Below are 19,248 nucleotides of genomic sequence, written 5' to 3' on the forward strand. Positions count from 1 at the left end.
AAGGGTAATAACAGACTGAATATAAGATGATTAAGTTTTACGTGGATAAACATAAATTCTTACTCTTGAGTCCAGAAAGCCAAATATATACTAGAAAAAGTTAGGGATGACACAGCACGTATTAAAATGATATATGGGTTTTAGATGCCTAATTTCACTGTGACATGGTGGCTAAAATATTAAGGAAATCTTGTGCTATAACAAAAGAAATAAAAAGTTTAGTGAAAAGAAGGGAAATATTTAGACTAAACCTAGAATGTTGCGTTTGGTATCTGATATGTTACGTTAAAAAGGGAAATACACAATAGATCCTTCAATGGAATTCAGTGGAAGGTGACAAGCTTTTTCAATATCAGCTATGTCAGTGTGGGAAAACAGCCAATACATTATAAAAAGCAAACCAAAAAATTGATGGTTATCCTATCAGACATTAAAACATAAAACTAGATTAATTATAAAAGTACAATTTTGAATGGGAATTGAGAGATCAAGAGATGAGAATATATGGGTTTGGTATAAAAAATTATAGAATATCTATGATGTATTAAGAATTCTATATGAAATGACTTTTTGGTGGTTAGTATTAATGCTCAAAATTGAATATTGCATTAAATATTATATATGTGTATGTGTATAAGGTTGATAAAAATTTTAAATGTGCATCATAATAAATGCTAACCAGGTTTTTGTGTTGTTTGTTTCTTATGTTTGTTGTTTTTTACATTGCTCTCTTAGATGCGAATTTTCAAGTTGGGGAAATATTGGCCAACATTTAGGGTTCTGATGCTGACTCTTAGTAACTCATTGGTGGCCCTGAAAGACTTGATCCTGCTCTTGTTCACATTCATGTTCTTTTCTGCTGTGGTCGGCATGAACATGTTTGGTTCGAGTTACAAAGATTGTATCTGGAACGTAGACAAACACTCTCAAGTCCCACGCTGGCACATGATTGATTTCTTCCACTCCTATCTGACCGTGTTCCGGATTCTCTGTGGAGAGTGGATAGAGACTTTATGGGATTGCTTTAATGTAGCAGGCCAATTCCATTGTTTTCCTTTTTACATGATGGTCATTTTAATTGGAAACTTATTGGTAAGTAATCCATGCTTTTAAATTTTCCTTGATATAATATAGTCCAGTATTTTCATGTTGTGGATTTATGGGACTCAGTGGTTTATAGTTGTGCTGTCCAATATGGTGTCATCGAGCTGCATGTGGCTATGGATCAGGTGAAATGTGGGTGGTCCAATTTGAGATGTGTGCTAAGTGTAGAAAACATCCACTAAATTTGAAGTCTTACCCAAAAAAATAATGTAAATTATTTCATTAATAATTTTTATATCGAGTACATTTTTAAGTGATAATATTTTTGTATATTTAGTTAAATAAAATATTTTAGCAAAATTGATTTCACCTGTTTTTGTTTATGCTTTGAATGTGGCTACTGGAATATTGCTGACGTGCATCATATTTCTATTGGATAACACTGGTTTATAACCTTGCTACTCAAAGTAGCATTAGCATCAAGTGTTAGACTGTCTGCAGACTCTCAAACCCTTATCCCAGAACTTCTGTAGGAAGCAGAACCTACATTTTAACAATATCCCCAGGTGATTTGTACGCACTTATAGTTTAAGAAGCACTTAAGCTAACACTAGTTGTCAAGCATGGCTGCGCATTGAAAGTACCTGAGGAATTAATAAAAATATACTAATGTCTTGGATCTATTCCCAAAGATTCTGATTTTATTGGTATGTGGACATAGCCTGGTCATCAGGATTTTTTAGGAATCCTCATTTGATTAAATTGTGCTGCAAAGTTTGAAAACCACTGGCCTATATAAAACTATTATGCATTAACTAAGAGAAAAAGCTTCCACTTTTAAATTTCCAGTAATTGAAGTGGTGCTACATGAATTGAGTAAGTAGCTTTTACTTCTTCTAAGAAAAAGGAATGACTTATAAAAGAAAATTGTTCTTACAGGAATAAAAGGACACGATATTTGCTTTTTAATCATAAGTATTAGAGATCAAGTACATTTCCCAAAAGACTAAAAAGAAAATCACAGGTTAAACTCCATTGGATTGGTGCCCTTCCTCATTGCTCCTGTTTCACCCTGGCCATAACCCCTGTCACACACTTACCACATTGACATTATGTTTCATTGTGGATGTACTTATCTCTCTTCCTTATTAAACTGTAAGCTCCATGAAGGAAGAGATCATGACGCTTCTCTGTATCATCAAAGCCCAGAACAGTGCCCAACATGTAAATATACTTCAATATCCCCTGCCTTCATAGCTATCAATACATTTTCAACTCCAAGTAACATAAAATACTATTCCAACTGGCTGAAACAAAAATGAGCATATATATCAATATGTAACTCAAAATAGCAGATATTTAACTTCAGTTATGGTGTGACGCATAATTTCAAACAAGATCATTAAAGACAGGTCTTTGTGTATTTCAGATCTGTCTTTTTCTATGCCCATTACTGTCTGGTAGCCTCTCTTTTATCAAGATGGCTGCTGCAGTCTAAAGCTTCATGTTTTCAAGTTTAATAGAAGAGTAAATTCCTATTTCTTTCCTAGAAGCCACAGCAAATTTCTCCTATTATCTCATTAGCTCTGAGTCACATGTCCATTTCTGAACCAATCTCTATTGCCGAGGGTGTGGAATATATTAACATATATTAATTACTATGTTAAGCCCCTCAGACTCTTTTAGAGCTGGAGATGATGTCAATCCAAACCCAAATCATACAACTACTAATGGGATAAGGGTGATTTCCCAAATGAAATATAGGTTTCTATTCCCAAAGAAAGGGCTATGGCTGATGGCTGGTGTAAACAACACACACACACACACACACACACACACACACACACACATACACTTCTAAAGAAAAGAATCAGAAATGCTGAGGTAATAATGTAATTGCATTTGTTTCTTTGTTTTTGGACTCCACTCCATTTCTCATTTTTCTTATTAATACTGATCAGAAACTTCAAGTCTATGGGCAGAGGGATTTCAGGATAAAGTTACATGAACTTCCATTTCCAACTGGTTGACCATCATATGGCTTGGCTTCCTAAATCTTTTAAGTTTTATTCCCCTCAACAGTCATCCAGCTGTGGGGCATCATAGTAATAATACTAGAGTAAATACAAGGGGGGAAATGCAAGGAAAGAATTTTTGGAGGTTGTAGATTTTTTTTTCCCACACACATCCAACTCATTTGCATTACAGCATTATATTTCACACCAAAACTACAGCACTGGTATAAAGGGAAGTTATTCAGAATTTTTTTAATTTAATTTTATCTTATTCACCCAGGAAAATTCGAACAGTGATTCAGAGCCTTAAGTGGAAACCTTAAAAACGTCATCGTAAAAAAAAAAAAAAGTCATTGTGTACAAAAACAAATATTTAAAGTGCCTTTTAAATAGTTCTACGCAGTGTTGAGTTGTAGAGAAAATACAGAGTTCAGAGTCAATCAAAAATAGGTTTAAATTTCAGTTCTGTTATTTACTAATTAAGCAGCTTTGTGCAAATTACACAGCTTCTTATCTAACCTTGACAATATCTAACAGAACAAACGTAACAATAATACGTGCCTTAAAGGGTTATTGTAATTTAAATAGAATTAGCTAGCACTCTATAAATAATCATAAATGTTTGCTTTACTTTCTTTAAACTCTAGATATAATAACTCCCACAACTACAGATTTTGTAAATTATTTAACATTATTATAAGTTTCAGTTAGGCACCTTCCAGATATTTTACCTGCAATTTAAGTAGTAGCCACCAGGTGAATTACAGTATCTTATTAAGGTCACATAAACAAATCAAAGAGAGATCGAAACATGGAAAGAAGTAGAAAACAATATAAAATCTAGTTGCTTTTTAAAAATAAAAAATTTGATCCTAAATATGTATGTTAATATATTTATATATTTCCAAGTTAAATATGTTAATATGTAATAGAACAATATTAAAATAGAAGACCCTTAATACATGTTAAAGTACTTGATTACTAATCAGAAAAATACTTAAGTAAATTTTGAATTGTCTTTCTCTTCCCTACTACTGTGTTTTGGTATCAATTGCTCAATTCTCACCTAATAGGTAGTAGATAAAGTAAAGGAGAGAGCAAATTTCAGGAGAGACTTTTAAATGTTTTATTTTCTATACATTATCTCACCTTTTATCTCTTTATTAAACAAAAGCAACAAAATGTGTTTTGAATCTTGTTATAAAACTATGACTAGAAGAAAGTTACCCTGAGTTTATATAATATATATTTCCCCCTTCCTTCTTTATTGCTCAAATTAGAGGAGATAGTCATAGCTCTATAGTTTTGGGTCATTTACATATCCTGTTTTTCCTTTTTAATCCTTTAAAAGACTAGACTATTTTAATTCAGAACACATTTGAACAAAGCAGTCGTGTTGTATAGTGTTTTTAAAGTTCTTTTTTATTCCACAGTTCCAGAGTATTTTGAACTTCATTTTCAGCTTTTTAACATTATTATTATATATGTATGTATACATATATATGTTGCATGGGTATATGTGGGACATTGTGTGTATATATGTCTATGATGTAAGAAATCTTAGATTGAAAGCTCTTAAAAATACTAAATTGCTAAATACTAAATACTAAATACAATTGCTAAAGCATAATTTTCCCTTGTCCAAATCCTCGTACAAAATCTATTCTTTTATTCACTCCATAATTAATTAATTTTTCAACAAATAGTTATCACTGACTTTGTGCCTAGCACTGTGTTAGTTGTCTACTTAAAAGAAAATGTGGTTCCTGCTCATATGGAGCTTATAGTCATGAAATTATTACCTAACACCTTTTCCTTATTTCTCACCATGCCTAATACTAAATCAAATAAAGGAGCGAAAAGAAACAACCAACTACCTTAACTTATATTTGGTCTTGCCCTCTTACATCCTGAACTTACTTTCCTTTGAAAAATGATAGAGATGCAAATGTGTAGTTCCTACAAGGATCCTGGAATCCCTGCCAAGATTGTCTGTAGTAAACCTTATTGTCAGATGAGACACTAGTGTGAAAGCAGCCATACTAATCTCTGGATCACTGTTTTGTCAGTTTTTATTTTTTGTCCTCTGAGACTTTCTCATTGTAAGTTATAGAAAACACATGGCAGTCGTTCAGATGATCTCACCTGTATGAAATTTCCACGTTGAGCTATCTTGTACCCTACGTTTCGTTGCTGCCCCAAAACTATGGTTAAGATTAAGATTATTTATTTGATGACATTAGTATCTGCAATAGTATTCTGATTTTCCCATATGAGTCTTAATTAAACCTTATTTTCCTAAGAGATATGAAGATCTAGGTATAGAGAAGAAAAAGCAATCCATTAGGAGTGAACACTATATGGGGGGCAGTTCATATTATCTCAGGTGTGTATGTGCATGAGAAAGACAGTGATTATCAGAGTAGCTGAAAACTTCATCTCTTCACATAGATCCAGAACTCAGAAGTTTTAACAAATGAGTGTTAGGAGGTCTTTATATAGTTATTTTATTTTATGTACACATAAATTGTCAGTATAATTATTTTTAAGAGTACATATACCTTCATGAAGGTGTGAAGAAATCAGAAACACAAGTTATATAAGTTATATATGCACAGCAGGTCCTCGAATAACATCATTTTGTTTAACGTCCTTTTGGCCACCCTCGACCCTGAACTGCAATAAGCAGATTGGAAAATAATTGTTTTACTTGTTTTTATTAATCTTTCTTAAATGTACATACAGCTTATTTCAATGTTTAATATTAGAAGTGTTTTGGGGTCTTTATTTAGAGTTTGGTGATGTTTTTGTGGCCAGAAATATGCTGTTGGAACTTAGTTCTTATCAATTAGCCTGTGGTAAAATTATTCTATGGTAGTTAGCCTATATCAATTAACCTATGGTAAAATTAGTTTCGTTTTACAGCATTTCACTAATCACCATTTCCAAGAAATTATGGATGACATTAAGTGAGGAATAACTGTGTATATAATGTATGCCATTTGAACTTTTCCCTCTAAAAAAAAAACATGTAGAGCATAAAGTAAATTAAATCTTAAAAAGCTCAAATATCTGAAGAGAGAAAACTCCCATAATAGGCAAAATGCTCAAATTATTACTTTAAGTTTAAGAGAAAAATCAATATGAATCTCTTACACTGGAGTTTAAAAATGTCATTTAATTCTCCACAATTACAAACAAAATAAGAAATGATTCTCTGGAAACTGAACGTGCTTGATCATATTTCTCAGTGATAGTTAAGGTTAAAATATATACTATCCTTGAGTTCAAATAACTTGCAAGTATTAAGAATGATGCTTATATCACTCATCACTTTCTTATTTGACCAAATATATTACCACAAATAATCAATTAACCTATCCAATCCCTGTGCTTGCATGTCTCAAGGAAAATTAGTTGTGAGCTTCAGAATCAGGAATAGCTCTGTCCCCATGAGATTCCTTACAGGTTTGCAGAATCCATGAAGATGTCATTACACAACTTTCTGGGATAGAGCTGAAGTGAAGTCAGCCACCAGGAGGAGCAATACATTTTCTTACCTTGGGAGAGGCAGCTTACTCAGTGAAAGAAAACAAGCTTCAGAGTTAGATAGACTTGAGTTCATTCTCTGTGTCCTTTGATATTTGACATCTGTAAATCTTGCCTTTTTTTCATTTATAAAAAATGAAATATAGAATGTTGTGACGTGAAACTAATAAAAATAATAAATTAAAAAATAAAAAAAGAAATATGAAATGTTGCAAAAAAGAAAAAAGAAAGAAAGAAAGAGAAAGAATGTTGTGATCTTAAGATGAGTTCTGGCTCTCCAAACCCCTAGCACAGCACCTGACCCATTGTAGATGAATAAGAATTACCTAAAAAGTATTGTAGTTCATATGCTGCTTTCAAATCTCAGGTTAGTTTTTGTTTGTTTTGTTTTGTTTTGTTTTATAAGGATTTGTTGTTGTTTATAAGGAACCAAAAATGAGATATACTTATGTTCATTACTTCCTCCTTTAGATATTATACCTGTTTCTGGCCTTGGTGAGCTCATTTAGTTCATACAATGCTGCGACAACTGAAGAGAATGATGAAGCAAAAAATCTCCAGCATGCAATGGCAAGGATCAAGAAAGGAATAAACTGTGTGCTTTCTAAAGTATTACGCAAAAAACAAAATGTTCCCAAGGAGCCAATGGACAATGTAAATGATACCTACGTTAAAGAGAATATTTCTGACCATACCCTTTCTGAATTGAGCAACACCCAGGATTTTCTCAAGGATAAGGAAAAGAGCAGTAGCACAGAGAAAACCACAATGGGCGAAAATGAGGGTCAATCACTTATCCCCAGTCCTAGTGTCTCTGAAACTGTACCAATGGCTTCAGGAGAATCTGACATAGAAAATCTGGATAATAAGGAGATTCAGAGCAAGTCGGGCGATGGAAGCAGCAAAGAGGTAAGATGTTTCCTTATCTTGATTAGTTATTGTTGATGTATGGCATTGTTGATAAGAAAGTGAATCATCCCTGAAGTTCCAGAATTCGATTACCCATTCAGGTTTTGCTATCGCACTCCTTGCTCTTGATTTTATGCTTCTGATCAAGTTACTTAAACTTTCTAAACTTCAGTTTCCTCATCTGTAAATGAGGATAAAATTGTATCTATTTCTAAGGGAAGATAAAAGGATTAAGAACAATAGTTCAGTAGTGCATAGACCAATGTCCAATATATAGTAAGCACTTAGTAAACATGAGGTAATATAATTATAAAATTCCACAAATTAATAAGCAGGTAGTAGAGGGTTATGTAAAGCATACTGAAGAAAACTAAGTTTTCCAGTATATTGCTGGAAAAATCACTAAACTCTCCTGGGCATCTTTAAAATTTGAGATTGTACTAGAGGAGTGCTAAGATACTTCCTTGCTTGTGCCAATTCTAAAATTTTTATCAGTTAATTTTTGCAACATATACCGTGTTTCCCCAAAAATAAGTCATAGCTGGACCATCAGCTCTAACATGTCTTTTGGAGCAAAAATTAATATAAGAGGGCCGGGTCAGGCGGTTGGAGCTCCGTGCTCCTAACTCCGAAGGCTGCCGGTTCGATTCCCACATGGGCCAATGGGCTCTCAACCACAAGGTTGCTGGTTCAACTCCTCGAATCCCACAAGGAATAGTGGGCTCCGCCCCATGCAACTAAGATTGAACACGGCACCATGAGCTGAGCTGCCTCCCAGATGGCTCAGTTGGTTGGAGCGCGTCCTCTCAACCACAAGGTTGCTGATTCGACTCCCTCAAGGGATGGTAGGCTGCACCCCCTGCAATTAGCAATGGCAACTGGACCTGGACCTGAGCTCCGCCCTCCACAACTAAGACGGAAAGGACAACAACTTGACTTGGAAAAAAGTCCTGGAAGTACACACTGTTCCCCAATAAAGTCCTGTTCCCCTTCCCCAATTAAAAAAAAAGTTAAAAAAAAGAAAAAAATATAAGAACCGGTCTTATATTATATAATACCCAATCTTATAGTCAAATAAGACCGATTCTTATATTAATTTTTGCTCCAAGAGACACATTAGAGCTGATGGTCTGGCTAGGTCTTATTTTCGGGGAAACAGGGTATTATAATATATATAATTGAATTGGACTAAAAGAATAGAGAAATCACCAGGTTGATTTGCAAACGTTTATAGCTTTCTAAATTCCCAGACAAAAAAAAAGGGGGCACACATTTAAAGAAGGGTAGATAATGCTGTTCACTTAGCTTCTAAAATGTACACCCTACTGGATACAGTCTTACTGTCCTCATTTGCAAGCTGCACAATGTCTTAGTAAGAGGTGCAGTTTAATAGAAAGCTACATCTACAGCGATCACATTGGCACTAGGCTTCTTGCACTGGGTCTCACACTAGGAACTCACTGAAGATCACTCATAGGCACTGAAGAGGGGCAGAGAATGTCTCTTTTCCAAGTTCCCAAAGTCTCTGACACTGTCTTGTCCCCCAGACCCCTTCTGGCTTGGCAGTTGTTCTGTTCAGTAACTTCTCAAGCTGGTCTTATGAAAGGTGTTCAGCTTTAGTTATTCAAAGTCCTTCCAGCTCCTAGGGAAGGCATCTTTGTTTAAGAGAAACACTTTCACTCCTTACCACACACAATATTCTAAGGTTCATGTTCTTTAATATAATTATGAGAAATCAGGGGGCAATTCCTCTCCAGCACACTTCTGTATCTTCACTTAAGACTTTGACTACCATCCATCTCTGGGTAACATTGCTGTTTATCACAGGACATCAGTCAAGATGTTCTGGGAAATTCCTTTCCAATCTCGTTAAAAAGTTTGGGATATGAAAATATACAGGAAAGATGGAATTAAATATAATTGTAACTGTTGAGGTTGCAGAAGCTATAATTCATGCTGCATCATTATTTGATCCTGTTGATTGGTTAACTACTCATAGGTTTGTTCACTTATTTGTATGTTTAGTTACATATTTAATTTAATTAGACACTTTCCAGATTATGAAGCCCATGGGTACTTAGGATATTGATCTACCAAAAGCCAAAGAATAAAATATAAAAATCGCGTGTGATCTGATAATTCAGATACATATGCTTGTTTCTTTGGTTTTTAAACTTGTGGCTTTTTTTATTATAAATATGTAACTATAAATTTTATAAAAATAATATCAAACTTTACATTGGGTTTTGTAACTTTTTTCACAATGCAGCAATATATCATGGTCACATTCTCATGCCATTAAGCAACCTTCCACTAAACTAAATTATAATTTTGAATCTTAATTGATGTATTTGTAAATTTAAAATAATGCATAATAAAAGGAGTTTGGAAAAAAATCACATCAAATAGTTTAGATGCAAGGGTTTAAAACCTTTTAAAAAGCATATAAATATAAGGTGTATGATTTTCAATTATTGTATGTCCAAATATTATATAATATGCATTTGATTGCCTGCTTCCAACTCAGTAGTGAATTGCTGTAGCCTTTAGTTCATCACAAATATAGAAAATTTAAGGGAAATTGAAATAATAAAAATGATTTGTTACTTAAGGGTATCTTGCTGGACATATTTTTTTAATTGAGCACCATGTCTTACTGACAATTCACCACTAAGATTTAAGCAAACAAAGATTCCTAATTATATTTCCTTGACATTTATTGTGCATAAGACCAAGAAGTAGGACAAAATATTTATAATTTCCTTTCTTTATATACTCTACCCCTATCTTTCCTTAACTTTTTAAGAAATAAGACTGGTTTTCTTCCAAACAGTTTAGTACACATCTTAATTTTTAAAATTAGAAAATAATTTTGTATGCTGTTAACTTTAGGGTCTTGGTCATTTTAAGGATGATATGTTATATATTCATTTTTAAATAAAGTAAAATTAAGGGTGGTGAGAAAATCATTTCAAGTAAAGGCCAAGTGTGTCATTTGCATTATTACCACAGGTACAAAGTCTGCCTTATGCTAGCCAACCTTGAACTTCAGACACGAATAGAGTGGGAAAGAAGGTCAATATCTGCACCTAGCTTCTTCTCATAGGGCTGGTACCACTTTCCCAGGTCTACTCTTGACACGAGTCCTCACGCCATTCAATTTCACTTCAGGATAACTTCACGTGAATCCCATTCTGTGAGGACATACACGAGAATGTCTGGCCTAGGTTTTACGATAAACACTAAGTACACTCTTGTCTACCTATCTTTAGCATCAAGGAGTGACTTGTTCTGATACTACTCGTCTAATTGAAATAGCATGTGAGTATATAGGATCCTTGTGAGTAACTTCGAGAAAGCTTTTGGAACTCAAATCTTTTTGGAAATTGGAGATAGACTATACATCTTTGGGGAGAACAGTATTATTAAGTAAATGTTAATTTTAGTTTAAAAAATATTTTAGCTTATAATAATTTTTGACATTAAAAATATTAAATTTATAGGGGTGACATGGATTAGAAAATTATATAGGTTTCAAGTGTGCAATTCTATAATACATCATCTATATATTTTACATGGTGTGTTTACCATGCAAAGTCAATTCTTCTTCCATTACCATATATTTGATCCCCTTTACCCTCTTCTATCACCCCCCCCCCCCCCGTTACCGTCTGGTAACCACTAAACTGTTGTCTGTGTCTGTGAGTTTCTGTTTCTACTTCAACTCACAAAGGTATGTATGCATTTTAATACCAATCATGAAATTGGCCTTAAGTCTTTCAAACCTGATAATAGTCTTTATGTACATATTTTTTCTTATTTCTGTAAACGAAATAAACTTTAACTACAGTGCGTAAATGAAATTTTGTTCACATTTTGGTGGGATTTTACTTTTCAGAAGGTAAAGCCATCTAGCTCATCTGAATGCAGTACAGTTGACATTGCTATTTCTGAAGAAGAAGAAATGATCTATGAACATGAAAAGCTAAAACATCTTAAAAACAGTAAGGAAAAAAGTTCTTTGATAATTATGTTGAAATTAGACTATATTTCTCTTACCCTAAGTAATACTATTGGATATATTTTTAATTTTAAAAAGTTTATTAATTTGGCTTGGAATACACACACACACACATGCACACATGAATCATGGTAGAAACTTATAATAAATGTCAAGAAAAAAGTCAACATTTGGAAAAAAGAAAAGGACCTATATTTCCCAGGGAGACTAATGAAGTAGTTAAAAGTGTTGGCTCTGGAATCAGGCAGCGTGAGTTGAAACCCCAGTCCACCACTTACTAGCTTTTACTTATTCTCTCTCTGACTCGTTTTCTAATATGTAAAATGAAGGTAATAATAAAAGTTACCTTTTGGGATTAATAAAAAGATTAAATTAGGGTATGTTTGTATGCGTGTGTGTGTGTGTATTTTTATGCCTCATGGAATGGAGTCAATATTTAAATGCTCATATGAAAACATCCTATAACTTTCATAGGAAAATAAATCATGCAATGGTGATGTATTTTTACATTTCACATGAATATTAATAAATGTACAAGGCTTCAATTGGTTGGCTCACTACATATGTAACATATACCTCTTGACTTATGATTAAAATTAGTTTTTAAACAAGATTAACAAATGACTGCATGTTCTGGACATTTGAAATCACTGGAAATAATCAAAATAGAAAGTGCTAAATGCTCAAATTTCTATATTCAAAATAAGAACCTGCCCTCAGTAAATTGAGTTCTAGGACATATATCATCCAAGACAAGGAAAGAAACACTTTCTATACTTTTCTTGACCAAAGATATATAAATTGATATTAGGTAAAATTCTAAAATGAAAAATGTTGACTTTTAACTCCACCCTGTTAATCACTCCCTTCTCCTTAGGTTCTCTTTATGCTAACTCTCTTGACCAGAAGTTAGAGTTCAAAAACATGCACATGTACCCTACCCACAAAGTACTCTACAATCTAGGTTAGCTCCTTAGATAGTCTCAACCAAAATTCCCATTCCCATACCACCTAAGAACTGAAATCAATTTATCTGACTTATCTGATGTTATATCTCTTAATATTTCATAAATAGTTGTATATTTAAATAAGAATATTTGGTATGCCATGTAAATCTTCAGAAAATGAATTTTTAGGCATTATACCAAGCTGTGATATTCAAAAGATATTGTACATGTCTGTCTGTCTTCCTTCCTTCCTTTCCTCTTTCTTTCTTCCTTCCTCTTTCTTTCTTTCTTTCATTTCCTTCCTTCCTTCCTTCTTTTCTTCCTTCCTTCCTTCCTTCCTTCCTTCCCCTTCCTTCCTTCCTTCCTTCCTTCCTTCCTTCCTTCCTTCCTTCCTTCCTTCCTTCCTTCCTTCCTTCCTTCCTTCCTTCCTTTTTTCCTTCCTTCTTTCCTTCCTTTCTTTGATTCGGTGATAAATACTATTCTCAGACTCTGTCCCTCAAGATTAGGGGATGGGCCAAGTCATCTCTGCCTTTCATAATTTCTTTCTTCCTCCTATTACCAAACTCACAAGTTAAGTTTTTCTTTTCTTTTTTTCCTCAGTGATTGCACTTGTCAGTACAGCAGGTCTAAAAATCAAATGTTTATAAGCCAGAGACCACCTATATTCTGTAAATAAGTAATTGCTAAAGCATATGGTAGAAACTTTGAGATATTTACTTTTTCATGAGTTTTCCAGAATTTTCTTCTTAACAGTTTTATTCTTGACAGGGCATGAACAAAGATCTTCACCTTGTCAAATCAGTAGAGAATCCAAGAGAGGAAAAATTTGTCGAAACATGAGGAAAACCTGTTGCAAGATAGTAGAAAACAGTTTTTTTAAGTGTTTCATTGGCCTTGTCATTCTGCTAAGCACAGGTGCTCTGGTAAGTGATAGTATGTGAGATTTTTATGGGAAAAATGTATCAGAAGTCATTTTGTATCAATTTATGCAGTCACCATGCCAAATTAGTTTTCCCCAGAAAACTTATTATAGCACCAAAGTTTGTATTCTATGATTTTACTCTTGGAAAATACATTACAGTTCCTTTAGAATCTATATATGCCTCATTCAATATTAGATAAATAATGCAGTTTCAAAATATCTGAATAACAGTGGGGAAAGGGATGTTAATAGATACCTAATTCTTCTTAATTTAATAAAGATTCACGTAAGAAACAAAGTTTAGTAATGTGCACATGCAAAACTATTGTACTGTGCTAGTACTTTGGTACCTATTTAGTAAGGAAAGAGGAGTGTTGCATATACTTTTAAGGACCTTTGAACTATAAATATATTTACTCGTACCCAACAATCTAAATTCTGGGAAATTATCCTACAAATATCTGAACAGGTATTAAATGCATTTACAAGGCCATGCACTGGAGAATTTTTTGTAATAGCAAAAGATCAAAAAGCAAAAATAGTCCATAGTAGATGACCGTTTATACTATGGTACAATAATCCAATAACACAGTGCAACTATTTAAAAGTGAAGAAGTTATATGCATGTTGATATTGCAAGATATAGTAATAAGGAAAAAAGAAAGATCTAGAATAAAGTGTGTGACATGCTACATTTTATGTAGTGAAGAAAGGGAAATAGAAGGTATATTATTTGCTTGTATTTGATTGAAGAAGATCAAAGAAGGATACACAAGAAGTAGTTAATTATGAGATGCACAGAACAGAGAAGATGGAGTCATGGTTGGGAACCAGACTTTGTACTGCATATATTTTTTAAGTAAACTTTATATTGACATCTATTACACATTCTGACAACCATATAAGTTATAAATGTATAGGATAAAGGATTTTCAAAGAGTGACTACACCTGTGTAATTGTCACTTGGCTTGAGAAATAGAACATTGCCAGGAATTCAAAACCATAGCCTGACTCCTCACAGTTACTTCCCCACTCCATGTGAGTAGATAGTACGCGCAAATCAACTGCCATAGATTAGTTTTGCCTAGGTTTAAAATTTTTTAATTGAAGCAGAGACTTCTGGTATATCTTTTTATATTATTGTACATTTTGTACCTATTCAATAAATAAATACATGCAATAAAATAAAGTCCTTTAAAATAACTTTAGATTATATTTTTAATTTGCTTTTATAGATACTTTTACTCCATAATTTGTCCAATTAAGTTAGTAACTCTATTGCTATTTTATATTTACTTTTATTTAACAGTAGGTTTATAAAAATCAAACCATTCTTTACATCAGATTACTTGAATTCTTCTTTACTTTTTGAACTTCAATGTACTTTGATGCAAGTCTGCCTGAGATTATTGATACTTTATTGCCTTTTTTCAGTACTAAAATAAAAGCACCATGAAATTGCTTTGAATGGCATTATCAGACTTCACAACCTCCACAATGAAATTAAGGTTGACCTATTAAAACTGAGAAGCTTTGGAGAAACTATTATATTTTTATTTTATATTCATGCGTTTCCATTGGTTTACCTGATTATTTCTGCAGTGGAACAAGCTTTGTGGTGTTTTCTTATAATAGCAGTAGGGATTAATGAAAACAATTTTTTTTAACTCTCTTCTCCATTATGAGCAAGTGGCATATATCTGTGAGTTGACTACATGGAAATAGAGATAAGAGCCATGTCAGATACGACTAAAGTTTCCATCTCTTATATTAAGTTTGTTTAACTAATATGAGAGAGGCATTTTAGATCACTAGAACAATTATAAGACCAAATTTAGCCTCTATAAGAAGTGGTACTTATGGATTGTGTGAATTAACCCAAGTGAAGTGAACCAGCCCTTGAGACTACAACCTATGACTTTGCTCACCATCTGCCTACTAGAGATGGCACTCCATTCCCCTCTATGCCAAAAGACTTTTTAGAAATTGCATGTACACTAATCCTTAAATTTTTACCCACAGGCTTTTGAAGATATATATATCGATCAAAGAAAAACTATTAAAATCTTATTAGAATATGCTGACATGATCTTCACTTACATCTTCATTCTGGAAATGCTTCTAAAGTGGATGGCCTATGGTTTTAAAGCCTATTTCACTAATGGCTGGTACAGACTAGACTTCATGGTTGTTATTGTATGTATTTTTTAAAAAAAAATTTAAAGTTATTTGATTTGCTCTTCCTTCTTTACTCTTATTCTCACTCTTCAATTTACCTAGGTCTTCCTTTTTCCTCACTCTATACATTTGTAGTCACCAGCATCCCATATTTCTTCCTTTGTAATATTTAATACTTATCCTTTTCTTCTCATTCTAAAATTTTAAAAGTTCAGCATTTCATGCCTCGATTATTCTAATAATTCCATCTACGTACCCAGTGCTAACAGAATAGGATTATTGTACAATATCTTGGAAATATAAACGGCCTAAAATATTTAAATCCTGTTTGCTCGAATTTTAAATTATATATTCAAAATTAGACTACTTATCATTACCTTCACCAGTACCACACTAATCAAAGCCACCAAAATGTTTCATTTGGATCACGGCAATGCGTTCTAAACTGATATCCTTGCTTCCACCACTGCACACTTTCTTTCGATTGTCCACATAGCAACCACATACATTTTACTGTTGTAAAATGGAAGTCAGTTCAAGTCACTTCTCTTCATGAAACCCACCCCATTGCACTCAGAATAAAAGTTACATCTGCAATCAAATGTCTGCAAGTCTCTACGTGATCCAGTCTTACTTCCTATTACTCTCCCTGTCCTCATTCAAGTCTATGTACTGTACCACCACCACTGGCCTTCTTGAAGCTCTCAGATATGCCAAGATTACTTCCATCTTAGTGCCTTGCACTTACTCTTCCATCCACCTGGAGCTTTAGCCGACTCACCTCATTATGTCTGCTCAAATGGAACTGTTGAAGTTAGATCTTTCCGTATTTCCCTATCTAAAACTGCACCACTCCAATGCACCCTGTTTTCTTCATCTCCGTAGCACCTACTGATATTATATAATTTATTCATTGATTTTGCTTATTATCTTCCCCCACTGAAAGATAAGCCCCATTAGGGCAGAATTCTTTTCTCAATTTGATTCTCTCCTTATTTCCTATTCCTAGAATAATTCATGTCATATGGTAGGTACTCAGTAATTTTGCTGAATGAACAAATGTCTCCCTATTCTATAGGCGATGATTGAAGCTTCTTAGTTAATTAATAATGACTTAAAATATTTGACTTCTGTCTTCTAAATTAATTCTTGCAAATTAACCTTCTACTCCAACCAAACCATACTTTACCTGTAACCCACTTTCCTGTTTCCTGATCATTGTTCCTATGTGTCCACATCCCTCCATGCTTACATAAATGATACCTACCCTTACTTCAAAACCCACTTCAAGACCATCTCTTTAATATAGGGTAAAAAAGAACAATTTTTTAAATTTATATTGCCTTGTAAATATAGAAAATATGAAGGTATAATAAAAGTTAATCATTACTACCATAATCTCCATTAACATTTATTAACTTTGAATCATTTTTATTCATATACGTTTGCTTTTAAAAAATCACTTTAGTATTTTTCTATACTTTTTGTAATTTGTACTTGGACTTATCAATATTCATATCCTCTTTGATGCCTCTCCTCTGAAATCTAATTCTGTATATTGTCTTACCCATATTTATATATGAATGCATATGTAAATATATTCCAAATTTTGTTTTAATGAATACATTGTATACTATTACTATATTGCAATTGATTTTTAATCTAATTTTAAATGGAAAAAATTGATATAAATATGAATCCTTAATTATAGAATGGCAAAGATATAAATGTTGTTTATTTCAACATGTATTCCTATTACCAGAAAATATTTTTATCTTTTTAAAGTGATTTTAACACAAAATTATTTTCTTATACTTTTCTGTAATCATTGATAAAATATATTGAAATATATATTAAATTTTTTGCATATTTCTTGGTAGGCTTTGACTGTATATCTTTTTTGTAAAAAAAATACAAAGTCTATTTTACAGATTGTTTTGGTTAAAGTTAAAATTAAATCCTATTAATTCTTTTTTTCGTACATCTAGGTGTTTTGTCTTTGCTTAATAGGCAAATCTCGGGAAGAACTAAAACCACTTATTTCCATTAAATTCCTTCGGGCACTCAGAGTTCTATCTCAGTTTGAAACAATGAAGGTAAGAGAAAAGTTTCCAAATAAATCTGTAAGTTTTTATTTAGGATTACTATATTTCTACAAATTAAAAGTTTTGTAACTCTCTCATTTGTATCTTTAACAATGTTAATACAAAAACCTTATCTTCCACTACTTAAAATTATAGAAGAAAGGTATATTAGCTACGGTTATTCTGATTTTAGGTCTTTATTGCTCATAAGATATGAAAACTAATAAAGATAAGCAAAGAATCTAATAGCTGAGAGAAAATATAATTTCAAAAGTATTACCAGTCTAACCCACATGGATATGTATGAGTATTAATTAAATTATCTCAATATTAAAAATATAACTGACAAAAAATGAAAACTTTGATTAGTTAGTAACTCTTTTAAATTATAAGAACATTTTACAAACTAAGTTATTTGCTAGTTATTTACTCCATAAAATAAAGTTTGCATTTTAAAACAAGTTTACTTTTTTTTTAAGTCAGAAATCACAAATTATGAATTCTTATCAGAACTTCTGTCATGTCATGTCAAAACTTCTATCATGTCAAAACTTCTTCTGAACAATGTGAGAGAAACTAATAGGCTGAAGATGGCCAGTGTTCAACCTTATGGGCCTGTTATGAAAATCATCTGTGCTCAACCAAAAAAAAAAAAAAAAAGTGTATTACCACCATAAATAGCCCATTATGTGGCTGTATAGAGATCGATTATGTACAAAAATGGCAGAAAAAGTCTTTTACCTTTTATTTCATAATCACACATTTGTTTTCTTGCATTTTTAATTTACATATTTATTATACCATTAGTGTACCTATTTGATTAATAGTATGTAATATCACATATTCAGTGTAGATAGAATCCAATGAGAAAATTATGTTTAAACTGTATTTTTATAGTTGATGTATTATATGTTACATTTAAACTGCCATTCATTAAGAAACCATAACACTGAAATTCTTTCCACTTGGTTAAAAAATGGATACTTGTTTTATCTCAAAATGGGAGTGATTATTATAACTCCAAACAGAAATATAAGTATTTTCAAATGTGAATTTTACCAAAAAAATATTGCTTAAATTTTAATAGTATCACCTTTATATCATGTGTATATACATATATACATAGAGCACTGTATGTTTAAGTACATTGATTACATTTTAATATATGTGCAAGAACATGGTTGTTAATAATATTTTGGTAATTCATATGAATCTGAGGTTGACTCATTATAACAGAATTTAAGCCTGATTAACCTATTCCCCAAATGCATTTGATTTGTGGTGTTGGGAAGAAATATTTTGACTATGTAGCAAATACAGCAAAATTCTAATTATCATACACCTAGAAAACAAATATCTAAAATATCAATGATAATTTATATTATAATTTATTGAGCATTTTATTAGCAACATCATGGAGTCCACAAGGTGGTACTATCCCCACTGGTTTGCTTTTAAACCAAAATAAGGAGGAAAATAAGTGGAAAAGGAGAAAGTAGTTGAAGAGGTCTGTAAGATTGAGATTAAAATGATAAAACAGCCAAATTTCCAGCATAAATGCAATTAGTGATGGGAAAA

At 32.5% G+C, this 19,248-nt stretch overlaps 1 protein-coding gene across 1 annotated transcript in view; it reads left to right on the forward strand.

Annotated features, from left to right (window-relative positions):
• SCN7A (sodium voltage-gated channel alpha subunit 7) overlaps positions 1-19,248 on the forward strand; it is an 83,414-nt gene that overhangs the window by 51,981 nt on the left and 12,185 nt on the right. Inside the window, 6 exon segments of the mRNA XM_033112361.1 lie at positions 736-1,092; positions 7,080-7,517; positions 11,416-11,521; positions 13,254-13,408; positions 15,431-15,604; positions 17,575-17,682. Of these exon segments, the coding sequence (XP_032968252.1) occupies positions 736-1,092; positions 7,080-7,517; positions 11,416-11,521; positions 13,254-13,408; positions 15,431-15,604; positions 17,575-17,682 (1,338 nt within the window).

The sequence above is a fragment of the Rhinolophus ferrumequinum genome, chromosome 8 (assembly GCF_004115265.2).
Source record: "Rhinolophus ferrumequinum isolate MPI-CBG mRhiFer1 chromosome 8, mRhiFer1_v1.p, whole genome shotgun sequence".
NCBI classification, from domain to species: Eukaryota; Metazoa; Chordata; class Mammalia; order Chiroptera; family Rhinolophidae; genus Rhinolophus; species Rhinolophus ferrumequinum.